The sequence below is a fragment of the Pantherophis guttatus genome, chromosome 3 (genome assembly GCF_059756535.1).
Source record: "Pantherophis guttatus breed Tessera chromosome 3, ASM5975653v1, whole genome shotgun sequence".
Classification (NCBI taxonomy): Eukaryota; Metazoa; Chordata; class Lepidosauria; order Squamata; family Colubridae; genus Pantherophis; species Pantherophis guttatus.
Genome location: NC_142065.1, coordinates 168,135,136 through 168,149,691, shown reverse-complemented (window position 1 = coordinate 168,149,691; position 14,556 = coordinate 168,135,136). Strand labels below are relative to the sequence as shown.

General features: G+C 34.2%; 1 protein-coding gene across 9 annotated transcripts in view; it reads left to right on the top strand.

Moving 5' to 3' along the window:
• The window catches only part of ZNF521 (zinc finger protein 521), a 316,223-nt gene that overhangs the window by 22,375 nt on the left and 279,292 nt on the right, over positions 1-14,556 (top strand). For all 9 annotated transcript variants that reach the window (XR_015733603.1, XR_015733604.1, XM_034429635.3 and 6 more), the window contains one exon: positions 9,980-10,036. Coding sequence is in view for 5 of the 9 variants with exons in the window: in XM_087891346.1 (XP_087747472.1) it covers positions 9,980-10,036 (57 nt within the window). In the remaining 4 variants the exon portion in view is untranslated. The remainder of the gene's footprint in view (positions 1-9,979; positions 10,037-14,556) is intronic.

Genomic DNA, 14,556 nt, shown 5'->3' with positions numbered 1-14,556 from the left:
TTTAAAAGGACATAATGTAACTTCACCCAAGATCTTACATCTTTTCTAAATATTAAAAATATTAAAGAGTGCCAGAAATATTTCTCCTACTGATGGGATCTAATGAGAAGCTTCCTTTGATCCTTTTAATTATCAAAAGATCGATATGGAAGAAGGTATTGTTTAAGACAGGGGTCTGCAACCTTAAACACTCAAAGAGCCATTTAAACCCGTTTCCCACAGAAAAGAAACATCGGGAGCCACAAAACCCTTCCCGTCCCTAACTATTTCTTGAGTAGCATATGCAGTTGAAATAAATGTTCTGTTTTCTTCTGAAACTTTTTTTCCTTGGATTTATCCATGGTTAGCCTATCAGGGGGGTGAAAAGCTCAATAAATTGTGTGCTGGTGGGTGTCATACATTGGCGGTTGTGACACATATTTTGAGTGACAGGGAGCCACAGCAGAGGGGTGAAAGAGCCACATGCGGTTCCAGATCCGCAGGTTCTGACCCCTGGTTTAAGATATTTGATTGTATCCCAGGTAGGGATGAGCAAGCTATATCTCCCAAGTTCCCTTTTTGCAATTCTTGGAGTTCCATCTCAACAAAGCATGGATGACATATGTCTTCAGCATTCAGGGGTGAAAAATACATAAAATCTTTGGTATTCCTTCTCAGAGAAATATAACAGTATAGAGAAAAATCCTAACTCAAATTAAGGAGGAATTATTTAACCATGCAGAACTAATCTGTAGTGGTTAAAGCAACTAGGTAGGAACTGAAAGACTGTGACTTCTAGTGCTGCTGTGAGCACAGAGCCAGCTGGATGATCTTAGGCTAGTCATTTTCAGTTCTAGGAAAGAGACAGTGGAAAACCATGTCTGAAAAACCTTATCAAGAAAATTGCCAGGATTTGTCCATGCAGTCTCCAAGAACCAGACACAATTTAATTAGAACGAAAACATGACCATGAGAACTGCCTGCTTCCTGAAGTCTTTCATCCCTGGAGGTTCAGTTAAAGGTTGGACACTCATTTGTTCAGGATAGTGGCAAGGATAAGAGGTAGTAGAATCTATAGAAAAACTAAAGGAAAAAACAACAGTCTACCCCCAAAACCAGCCCTCTCCCTGTGTATGGTATGGCCCCACCTACTTTGCAGCCCTCAAGGCATCCAAAAAATTAGTATGATCCTTGTTGCATATTCTGATTAAGGTTTTAAAAATAAGCTTCAAAATCTTAAATTAAGTTTTGAAATGAATAAACAGCCAGTGTTTTTCTTTTAGAGGTGATACAGTGGTTGTAGTATGTAGTCAAACCAGGATTTTAGGGGATACTAAAATGTTAGGAGATCAAGCCCATCAGTAACTTTCTTCAGTAATTTATATGAATATAGATTATCCTGGTCAGTCTGTTATATCAGGAAAGACTTACATAGTACTGACAAGTCAGCTCAAATTGACAGTGACAGTTTTGAATTGAGGAACAGCATAAGACATATACTTAATATTTCACAGCAATTCCAGCGCTATTGTCAGGCCCAAAACCAAGAATGACAGGAGGTAATTCTTCTAAGATGAGTTCTTTTTTGTCTCACACCTATAGACAAAATCCTGCCACTCTACTGACTGCATCTACAATATACTCTGTGAGCTATTAAAGAGGGACTGTCTTCACCCTCTTTCTCTCACATATAATATTTGGACTGAGTTGCCTCTTACCCTGTTTCCCCCAAAATAAGACATCCCGTGATAATAAGCCCAATCGGGCTTTTGAGCACATGGCAATAAGGCCAAGCACTTATTTCAGGGTTTAAAAAAATATAAGACAGGGTCTTATTTTCAAGGAAACATGGTACTTCTGAAACGCACCCCTTTCTCCTGGGAATCTACCACCTTACTATGTTCTATCACTTCTCTCCAGAATATGTTTCACCAAATGTCTACTGAATGCCTCAATCTCAGTAGGATTCATTTCTCTTTATTTGTTCCCATCCAATCCACTACTAAATTCAGACAATTTAACATCTCTCTATCCTCACTTATGTCTGATGATAAGTAGAACATGATGACATTAAAATATTGATGATACCTCATTCTAGATTCCTAGATGCATTCTCTTAATAGCTTTGTACCTTAGCCATCCTGGAGTTCTGAAGGTGTGTTGGGACCAAGTTTAAAATAAAAAAAAAAGTTAGTCTCAATAAATCTTGGGTTACCAAGTTAGGAACAACTAACATAAATGTCAGTTCAAGGCTGTAAAATGAAAATTTGAGGGATTCCATACCACATATCCAAACAACAATTCCTTTTATGAAAATTATGCTATCACTAATATTATAAGTATTGTATGATCTGTGCTGTCATGTGTTTTTTTTTATTAAGTTCATTAAGTTAATTTTATTAAGTTTTATTAAATTCAAGATTGAAACTTTTACATTGACTAATGTTAAATTTCCTAAAGGTCTTCTGGTCTTCAGAAGTCTTTCCTTTTCAATAATAAGTGGCTATGGAAGAGAATCTTGTTTAATGACAGCTCTCAGTTAACACATGAACATTCTATATACTTGGAACAACTTCTTGGGAGAGGGGAGAGAAGACACCACTTAAGTCTCTGAACTATAGGGAATGGCCAGGCTGTAGAATATTCCAAATATTTTTTTGAGTACATTGTGTGAAGCAAGGGAAGAAGAAAATCATCTAAGGAGGTCCAGTCTGCTGTGGCTTTCACTGTTGATTAACCCACAGTAAAGAATCAATTTATTGAGAAAATTATTAAATAAGATTCAAATAAAAAAATTGTCCCTCTTCTTATTTAATTTCCTGGTATCTGGGAGACTCTATGTTTCCAGGGTCTATTTCTGAAATATATATGTTTGTCTTTGAAGTGTTGAGTGTGCACTCAATGCTTCTTGCATCTTTTACATCCATAGGCAGGACAACAGAAATGCATAAAAACCACCCAGAAATTATAGTGATTTATAGATAGTAAAGTAATGGCATAGAGATACAAATTCTGTTCTGTCTGGGTAGTTCTGTAAATTGTGTATTGATTATGTTAATACAACTAGTGTCTCTATTACTTGTCTGCTGATACTGCTCAAACATGCAGATTGAATGCTTTTTTTCCTTGCAAAGTTTTATTCTAGTGGGAACAGTCATGTAAAATGAGTAAAAAGATGAACTTTTAATTCTCATGAACCAAAGACTTTATAAGACAACTGTGTATTGAACTATAGGAAATTCAAAATGCAGCCACAAAGAAATGTGGACAATTATGTTAAGTCTAACCCTTTTCTCATATAGTCTCTTCTGTAACTTTTGTTCCTGAATTAAGCTTATTTTGCTTCATGTTCCTTAAGGAAACCATTTTAAAAAGGATTCAGAATCAATAGCAATCTATTTTTATAGTTTATTTTGGGATATGTGGCTTCTCTTACTTTGTTTAACAAGCTGAAAAGAGCCTCAGTCATTCAGGACAGTAGGTATCTTTAAAAAATTTATTAACCTGCACTTGTGTAAAAGAAAATAGACTTTTTTTTTCAATTATCCAAAGCCTTTATTTTTATTATAGCTTGTAATAGCATAAATGCAATAAATCACAGCTTTTGTCATCTGTAAACGATTTTCTTTAAGAGTAAATGTGCCTTCTTATTGTGTTCTTGCAGATTTATATTCACTGATTCTCTCCACCATTCTTTCCTTTCTTAAGTCTCAAGTGTACATGTCTTTAAGCTTGGCCCTTATATAAAGAGGCATCGTAATCAAAAATGGAATCTGTGACTGTAGAACAAAAGGCATGTAATGAATTTAGTTCTATAGGTTTTCTTGGTTGTGTTCAAAGACGTTTTTATTTTGCTCTATATATCTCTGATTAAATTTAGAGAACGTCATCTTTCACTGTTTCAGGTAGCTGTTTCAGGTAGCTGTTTCAGGTAGCAATCATTTCTTGCTTTAACATAATGAGTGGATATGTTCATTCATTCATTCATTCATTTTCTATAGCTGCCCATCTCAATCAGTGACTCTGGGTGGCTTACAATTTCAAAAGTATAAAACCATTAAAACAAAAAAAATATTTTTAAAACAATAAAGAACATTTTGAAAAAAATAGAAAAAACATCCAAACTAAGTGTATTGTATACATCAGCTGAGATACTTGGGCAGTTAACCGTAAAACTAGAAAATGGGGCCCTTAACACATAGGCCTTTAATACATTAAGGACCTCAAGCTTGGGAACAAAACCAAATTTTTAAAGCCTTAGAGGGTTGAAGTTTACAGATCAGGGGCTATTGTAGAAAAGGGGTCTTCTAGTCTCCACAGCTGACACTCTTTGGCTGACAGGATCTTCAGCATGCCCAATCAGCTTGTTTTGTTTACCATGCCTAGGTGATACAGTTTCCTGTTTTAAAAATAAAATTCTGGAAGCCAAAGATGAGTGACTGGCTAATTACATAATTGTATCACCTACATGGGTAGCATCTTTTTCTTTTGGAGAATGTATGGGAGGATTGATATTTTATTTATTTACCACCTTTATTATTTTTACGAATAGCTCAAGGTGGCTATTTTCTTCACAGCAACCACCTTTTGAGGTAGGTTGCACTAAGAAAAGGTGACTAGCCCAAAGTCATCCAGCTGGTTTTCATATGAGATATGTGTGTTTTGTCCCTTATTTTTACAATAAAATGAAAAATATGGTAACAAAAGAATATGGCTTTGCTGCTGAATTGTATCAGTTCTCTGGGAACTGCAATTATTGAGACCCAGTATTTTCACTAAGGTTATTTCAGAGCAGTCACAATCTGTCAAGGCCCAACATATCTCAGAGAGTTGTTACGGTGGAAGAACCACTCCATACACTGAAAGCTGTAGGTGTATGAAGAAGAAAGGCAGAATATAAAGCTAATGGATAATAACCACACCTTTTTACAGTTTAATATGAAAAGTTGGCTACCTAAGATTTCAGGGAAGTGATAAGCAAAAAAGGATATATGGACTGTGGAAAAAAGTCCCAGAATTCTCACATTCTAAGTGCCTGTGTCTTTTCAAACTTTCAAGCTCTCAGTGTTTCCCAATCTTATCATGAATAAATGGAGTGGGCCATTTAGTTTCAGTCTACCATACGTTTCCCACTTGTGCGCATAAGGAGAAATATCTCTTAATACAAAAATAAATCCTGTTACATTGCATTCTTCTGCAGAATTCATCATGAACGATCCCTTTCCAAGTCACATTGTTGAAATTAGCTTCCCCAGCAAAACATTCAATAATACAACAACAACAATAAATTTATTAAACATGAATGCCTTCTGACTTCCATAACTGAACAGTTCTCACATATGTGAAAACTTGGGACCCAAACCATATTTTCCACTGTGGGCATTTGTATTGTACTTAGGGAGATTGGTTCTTCAGTGAAGTTATCAGCAGGACTTGGGAAAGGGTTGCTAATTCGTTGAATTCTGTATGGAAATATATTAATTAGTTTATTGTTATTTTTGAGCTGTGCCTATTTGGTTGCTGCATTAGTTACCTATAAGCTTCCAAACTTGAGACCAATGTTGTTATCTATAAGCTTTACATGCTGCTGTGTCTGGTTATTTGGAAGTCCAGCTTCTTCAGAAATGATTTTTCTCATGCTATGAAGTCATCAGGAAACATGCTGCTTAGAGTGATGGTGGTGGGGAAACTGGACCAGAGTTTTCTCTGTAGTTGTTTCAATGCTCTGAAATGTTTTACCCCAGAGGTATGCCTTTGTTATGCAAATTTCAAATCTATTGATTTTCCCATTTTTACCAGCTACTTTACTTTGTCACAACAGAAATTATTTGTATTCTCTATTCTATAATATACCATTTATGTCTTGGCCCTGAACAAATGTTCAGTAATGGAGTTAGCAGCACCGCCATCCAAACAGAAAATGCTAATGCCTCCTAATCATTGTTTTGCAAGGGATTGTGTGTTGCAGTGAGATTAAAGAAGCACTGATAAAGGAAAAGGTTAGATGAGCTATGATGCAGCACTTGTATGTGTTTTAAGAGTGCACCTTCTCTTATCATTTGCTTAGCTTTATCATCATTTTATTTAATTGCATTTCTTCAATTTCATAGAGGAAGGCATCAAAAACAGGGGACATGGCAATTTTGCAAAACTATTGGAACAGCATTTTGCAATTGTTCTTAAATTGTGAGTATGGCATTGCTTATGAAAAACCCAGAGTTTTTCCAGGCAGAGTGATATGTTTAATAAATGCAAATCAGGTGGATACTCATTTTAATACAGTCCCTGAAGCAGATATTGTGTCATGAAATAACAATCAAAGTGAGAATAGAATTTTGTGAAATGATCCAGAATATTCATACTCACAAGGGTCTTCCATAAATAGATCTTTGAGACAACTGTTCGGACCTGCATGAAGATTGTAAAATTTCAGAAAACTAACAGAGTTTTCATCATTGCAATTATTTATTATTTATTAATTTATTTATTAATTTATTAATTAATTTATTTATTTAATTATATTTCTATACCGCCCTTCTCCTGCGGGACTCAGGGTGGTGTACAGCCAGGATAAAACATAGCATATAAAATTTAAAAACATTTAAAAAAACAATTAAATAATTTTGGCCCGAATTTAACACAACCCAATTAAAACCGAAATTCGATTAAAAACTGAGAGGATGGGATAGAGAACAGAGGAAATTTCAAGACATAGAGCTTCATCCATCATGCCAGTAAGACTGATTATCTCTGGACTGTTTGGTGTTTTTAATTAATAAGTGGCTAGGTAACTACTGTGGATTGCTAGTAGGCATGCTGTGTTTTCATCAGTGGTTGGTCAATTCTACAATATTTGCATTTCATTAAGGTGCTTATAGGACATGTTCTATCTCTCTAAAGTTATTTGGTGTGGCTTGGTTAAGAAGTGACTACAGTTCAGAGGATATTTCAGTTTGTGAAAAAATTATAGGTATGCTCTGAAGTATTACAGAATGTAAGAAGTCCTTGTGCCATTTTTTCTCTTTCTTCCACAATGAGAGAACTGTGCGTGTTTTCCTTAAGATCCTCTTTGCAATTCTAAGTTCCAAAGATAGCAACAGTAAATTATATGAAAAATATAATTGGTTTTTTGGAAATAATTTGAATTATTTTTAGCCCATATGATTTCACATCCTAATCTGTTAATGTTTTATACTATATTATGTTTCTGTGTATGTGTGTGTTCTGTTTAATATTTATTAATTTGGGGCAGTTAGAACTATTTTAGTTAATAAAAAAGTACATTAACATTCACACAAACAAGCGTCATAGTGAAATTGACAGAACAACTACTGATGATAGCCAGTCAAATTCTGATTTTATCTAATGCTGTAGTTTTAAGATTTTGCTTCATAAGCTTCCATTGACCAAATTTAGAAAGTAAGCATAAGGCTTTGATTGATCTTATCAGGTGCTACACAATTCACATCCGTCACCGCAGGTAGGATGCTAGCACCACAGTCACTATTATTAAGAATTTGTGGCATTGTCAGGCTGACTGCTGAGCTCATCCTGCAGTTTGTGTTTTTTAAAGGGCTTTTACTCCCAATATCATGGGGGTGGGGGTGGGGGGGTGGGTGAAGAAGTTTTTGTCTTCTGCAGAATGGTCACTCAGAAGAACACCTGAATTGACTTTTTTTGGCTAAATTTGATCTATGTAGAACTTTATATTTGTTTTAAGCCATTCAAATTAAAAATACACATGATTCAGTGATATTAGAAATAGATGTTTCAATTTAAGTATGTCTTAAATATTTGAAATATATTTCTGAGTCATTTTGTTTTATAGGTACTATTTTCTCTGTAGCTATTCAGCATTTATAATTCATAGTCATTATAAACATTGTTCTGTAGTTTTCATTTATTTAAGGTAACCAGTCAGAAGAGAAAGTTGTAAAGACTCTTGCTTTTTTTTTCTTTTTCTTCTACATCTCTCTCTCAGATAGGAAGGAATTAAAGTCATCATGATGATATACTAAATTTTGATTTTCTGTTCCAGTTACTTAGTTAAAAAAAAAAAGCAGCATTAGTCCTAATTCCAAATTGATACCACAAATTGATATTTCTTGTCTATTAAGCTTCATTTAACCATGCCAATTTTCTATATTTGAATGAAATGGCAAAAATTCTTTGTGGAGATTTCATGAGGAAGTTTTAACAAAAGAGGAGATAAAAGCCTGACAGCCTAAGACTCGCTTTGCCTCTTGTTCAAAACATCCATAGTTTGCAATTACGTTCTGAATCAAGTTTTACAGTATTTATAAAATAAATTTAAGAGCTTCTTATAATTCAGTAAGCAATTCAAAATATTTCCCCTGACTCATACCAATACTATTAGTTATTAGTTCCTGCTTTGTAATTGCAAAGTCAAAAAGAATAGAAGGAATCATTGATTGAGTCCAAGAACTATAAGTGAGTGAAAAGTAAAAGCAGAGACTGACATTTACTGGAATGTTGGAATATGCTGCTCACTGCAAGGAAATAAGATAAATTCTTTTCTGTTTCTGCAAATATGATCAGAATGTCTTCTTCTGTCTATTGGCAGTCATCCCCTTTATATCACTCATCTAAAATATTATTAAAATATGCTGTTGATTTTTTTGGAAAGCTTACCTGAGGGTAGTACTTTAGGAATCTTTGAGGGAAGGCAAATAAAGAATAAAATACTGCAGGCATATGTGTAAGAGATAGAGATAGAGCTTGTATTACAAGATCATGATACATGTTTTGTCCTTTTGTAAAAGCTTACTAATTGAATGAATATTTCTGCAAAAGACTACTCTTAGCATTCTCAAAGTGCTGCTGCACTTTCGTTCTGTTTACTGGATATTAAGGAAGAGATTGAAAATACGTTTCAGAGACTTTATACCTGTCTTCACTACCATCTGGCAAACATATGGCTAAAGTCCATAAAACGCAAGCAAATAGAAGGGTCAAACATTTAGGTGCAATGACACATATATACAATGGCTTAAGTAGGGATCAGCTGAATGTACTTTCTAGTATTCTAATCATAGGAGCTAGGCAATCCATAGGGGATCTGCCTATCAAATTATTCTTAATTATTTTGACATAACTTCCATATTAATAGATTATTTTTCCTTATCTGCCTACTTGCTATAGAATATTACGCTACAATTCAGTAAAAATTGTATCAAGAATTAAGTATATTGTAAAATAACTCTGTAAATTATAATTATCCTACATTATCTCAAGTTTGTGAAAACATAGGTATAGGTAATTTGTGTATGTGTGTGCATGAATGAATGTGTGAATAAAATGTCCATCTTGGCTTTGTGACTATTGCATAAATCCTTTGCTTTAATATTGGAAAAGAGGTTCAATATTCTACTGCTGATTAATAAGATTTGTGCTTATTTGAATGGTGTTAAAAAAAGTAATTTTCTTTCTTTGCAAATTGCTATGGTGCAGCATTCTGGTTCTATAGCCAACTGTCAAATTACCTGGATAACTTCAGTGCAATGAAGCTGACTATAACTCAGGCAAATTGAAAGGGTTACTGGAATGAGAAATCTGCACTGATGTGGCACATTGAGTAGACAAGTTCTATATTCAAAGTTCTACATCTTTTGATTTAATAATATTTGGATTAAATTTAAAATTGTAATACATTTCCAAATTTATGGGTTAAGAAGGTGCTACTTCTTGGTACTTGTGCTAGCTGGATTTTCAAGTAAGAATATATTTTGTGGCAGTTGCTTTGGCCAGGACTGAGTTTTCTTAAGACGTGCAACATTTTTGAATAGTTTCAAAGGTGACTCTATATTTGGTTCAAGTTCCTTTTAGATAATCTTGTACCAGGCAAGTAAATTTCTTCAATATGAAAAGGGATGATAGCTAAAAACAGAAAGAGGTGAAACAGAAATGTCAATGTTTTAGATATTTTAAGACATTTACCTTACTTACTGCTTTCTTGTTTATTTTTATCTTCCCCTGACAGTAGAAGAAAATGAATCAGAGGACCAGGAAGGAGTGGAACAATCAGCAGTGCCGACAGGTAATTTCCATGCCAACCATCATGTTTCTCTATTTTTCAAAAACATGACACATGTTTGGTTTGTTCTCATCATGCAGAAAACAATGGAACATTTAAAGAGTGATATGGACCTCTAAAAGTGCCTTTTTTGTAAACATGAGTTCCCCTTCAGTTATTCAGTTGTTATTACATAGATAATGTTCTGTTATGCTTCTGAAGCAGATCTGTGTACAAATTAGCTATTCGTTGATTTATTTTCTAGAAGACCAGTTTTTCCATTCATTTTATACAGGATCATCTGCCTATTTTTCAAAATAGTGGAAGTTTACAGATGGAGTCTGAGTTTATCATAAGGAAGCAGCAAAAGAAGAATAAAACTTATTTACATTGCTCTGGCACATGTACATTTCTGGTTTGTGGCCAGGCATTTCTGCAGGCTGGTTATTTTCACAAATAAGCATGCAGTTTAAATCTTAATCCACTGATTTTGTTAACAGTCATTGATCCCTACATTTAAATCACTGGGAATTGTGCAGATAAAGACTTAGTTCAGTCAGCAAGATTTTAGGTTGGAAATTTGACCTGTTCATTATAATGGGGGTTAATAGCATGTTGCTTCTTATAACAGCTCTCTTTAGTTTTTGCTTTTCCTTTGAAAAATAATTGTGCTATAGTTCAGGGACAATTAAGTCCTTTAGTTTGTTTGATTAGTTGTTCTGGAAATAATAATTAAATATTCTTTGTGCAAAAAAGTGATTGTACTGTATGTGTTATTGGTATTGGTTTATAGATTAACGTATAAGGATCCCAGCAATCTTAAAAAGAAATACTACTGTTTTAATTGTACTTTTCTTATATTTAAGAAGCTAACAATACATATTGCAATTGTACAAACCAGATTTCCTTGAATAGGTATTTTCATAATTGCCAGTCTAATAATCCCAACCAACAGAAGATAATTTTTAAACCTGCTGGGATTAAAGTCCAGTTAAAGTCCAACATATTTGGAGAGTTTCTTAAGAAGGCTGGTAGATGAGGCTTGATGATTCTTTGATAAAGTGATTTGTAATTAAGCGATTAGTTAAGCAACTAATTAATGATTTTCTGCTCTCAATAAAAGTAGATCCAGATCCAAATTTCTGGAATATTGTATATATTATATTGTCTTATTGTAGCAGTCCAGTACAGCAGATTAGTTGTTTAAAACTACATAATTTTTTAAATTTGTTTTTAGATATTTATATAACTGATATTTAATTTGTACAATTATTGTGAGGGTAGGAAGCTATTCTCCAATGTGTTTGTATTGTCAGTTTTTAAATATCTATAGTAAGTGATATCATTCCTTGTTGCTATTTAGTTTTAGGTATTTGCACTAAAATATAACTGACTGTTTGACATGTAATCTAAGCTGTCAAAAAAACTATGCTGCACAGTATACACATACATTCAATAATTCATGCTATCTTACTGATATTAGAATGTATTGGCCTTATTTACTTCAGGTAGTAATATTTAAGTACTATTAGAAATAGCTAGATTGGATGAGTGAAACCTTGTTTCATATAAGATCTTTAGAAAAAATAAAAAGATTATCAAGTTTATTATTTCTTTCATACATTTCTATATCTGTCATTTCTATCTCTAATCTATATGATTTACAAGACAGCTGGGTCTGCCTGCCTGCCTACCTACCTACCTACCTTCCTATCTATCTATCCCCTTCTCTCCTCACAACACACACATATTTATAAAATAAATAATAGTTAAAAATCATGGAAGAAACAAACATGTCATTCTATAACATGGTAAAAAAAAACCATGGAAAAAGGAGAGAAATTAGGTTAATCCAGAAATTTGTGCAAGAAAAAGAAGGCTGTTATGCCAGGCTTGAATAGTTTTAAATTTATGGAACAAACAAATTTATTTCTGAAGGTGGTAGTGAATTGCAAGGATGAATCGGTCAGAGTTCAGTAGGCAACAATTTGTGAACTACCTTTTTTTGCTACTTTCTTGCCACAACATACATAGATACTAATTTCTCTACAAGATTTTAGTCAGCTAATTATGCAAGCAGCGTTCAGCTAATGCATACAAACATACTTGGGTCTCCCTCCCTTCTGCCTTCAAAGGAATGTAACAAATTGTTTTATGGTCCACTGGTTCTATCACAGTTTTTATACCATTCCAAGGTTAATTATCTTCCTCCTTGGAATAATATTACTTCTTCTAATAGAACAGTGTGCCTTTCCTAAGCTGTTCCTAGGTGTGTAGTTCTTACCACATTCCTCAAAGAGTTAATCAAGGGTTTCAATTATAGCTTAGCTAGCAGCTTCTCAGAGATGGGACAACCCTGATCTTCGTTTTGGAGTTCTGAGTTATTTTCTTCTTCTGCAAATCTGCACAGCATAGATAGATCTCTCTCTATATAGTCTTACTTTCTGTGATCTTAACTCATTACGGAATCATTGCAAAACTTTTTTCAGCACTCCAAACTTCCTAATTCCACCTTTGATTCTTAACTACTTTCCTTTTCTCCTTCTCTTAGACCAGCCCAAGCTTTCTCTCTCTCCTTAGCCATTTCCTCTGCTATAAACATTCTGCCAGCTTCTCAGCTTTCAAGTAAGAGAGTTTGTATGTGAGAACTGTATAAGTGCAGTTTGTATATCTGGGAGATAGTATGATCAGTTGGCAGAGAGTTATCTTCTATATTCTGCCACAGAAATATGTCAATTAAAATTATTGATATATTCATATATCCTGGTTGATTGATGCCTTCGAGTCAATGTCGATCCTGGCAATTGACTGGACTTGTGTCTGACCTATTTTTTAGCTGTACGTGTATTCTTTGACTTACAACAGCTCATTTAGTGACCATTACAATGACACAGAAAAAGTGACTTATGGAAGTTTTTCACATTTATGACCTTTGCACAATGTGCATGTAATCAAAATTCATACACTTGGCAACTGGCATGTGTTTATGACTGTGTCCCAGGGTTGTGTGACCTTTTGATAAGAAAAGTCACATGACTTTTGTGACCTTTTGATAAGAAAAGTCAATCCAGGAAGCCAGGTTCACTTAACAATCATGTTATTAACTTAACAACTGCAGCAATTCACTTAACAAACGTGGCATGTGTAAAACGTGTAAAATGGAGCAAAACTCACTTACTGTCTTGTTTAGAAACAGAAATTTGTGGGCCAATTATGGTCGTAAGTCAAGGACTACTTTATATTTTGAAGTGGTTTGTCTTCTCCCCAGGATTGAGAGAGAGTGACTGGCTCAAAGTCACGCAGCAGACTTTGTGACTAAGGCAAGAGTAAAATTCATAGTCTTCCAGCTGATTCAAATTTGATTGTTTTGAAGACAAATAAGTATAAGAAGTTCTCTACATACGGTCTGAAGTTTCTCAAGTAATACTTGGTATCTGGGCTCTGGCTGTTTCCATTAAATGTGCTTTTTATGGAGTACCAAGTTATAAATGTAGTGCAGCTACGGCATATTAATCTTACTGCAGAGATTTAATGAGGCAGTTGTTTTGCAATGGACACTGTTGGGAGCAGACAACGATAGAGTTTTACTTCGCTGCTGAACTGCAGAAATATTCCTTTCCTGGTCATAATTATAACCACATGATCTCTTAGTTTTCCTTTCTTTTGCCAGCACTTTTCCATGCAGAAGTGGCTTGGAAGGAGGTCCATTAAAACGCAGTCAAATGGACTGGAAACTGGGCTTTTTTCCTGGTTAGCATGACATTTCAGGCTCTTGCTCAGCTACGGATCTGTGCTTCATGGAGAAAAATATATAAGATGAGTTTTCAAGCATACATGTCTGCTGGGATGGAGGTTAGATAGCCGTTACTCAAATTTAAATTTGATTTTTGTATAGGTTATTAAAAATAAGTGTTCTAAGACTAGAGAAGGATTTCTGCCTTTAAAGTTGGCCTTAAACCAATCTCTTACTGGAAGTTAATTGACGTTCTTAGGTTTTATTGCTTCTAATTCTTTTAAGCATTTGTATTTTTCATTTTCCTCCAAAGTTGAGGTTTCATTGGATCAAATTACAACAATAATATCTCTTGTGAGGAGAAAGATGAGGGGGAGAAAGTCAATGGGGACAAAAAGCTATGGGAGCATATACTATGTAAATCTCTATTTATATAAATAACTAACATAATCTAGAAAACTAGCAGTTCATTTATATACTATATGAATAGGTAGAATTTATTTCAGAGCTCTTTTTTGTTGTATTTAGTAATTCTGCAGCGTGTCATATTGGCAGATATACATGCTGAAATAGTTAATATAAGTATGATTTCCAAATGTCAGTCTGGTTTGTTCAATTAGTCCATTCTGGTTTGAGGCCTTAAGCGTTTAAGAATTTATACTGGGGTTGCAATTCAGTAGCAAATCTGCAAGTAGAAGTAGAAAGATTGTGTTTGTGAATAAATTTTTCAAATTTCTTAATTTGGTTCACTCATGCATGTTTTCACAAATAACTACACTTTTAGAAAGGGTAGTTTCAGTACCCTTATTCC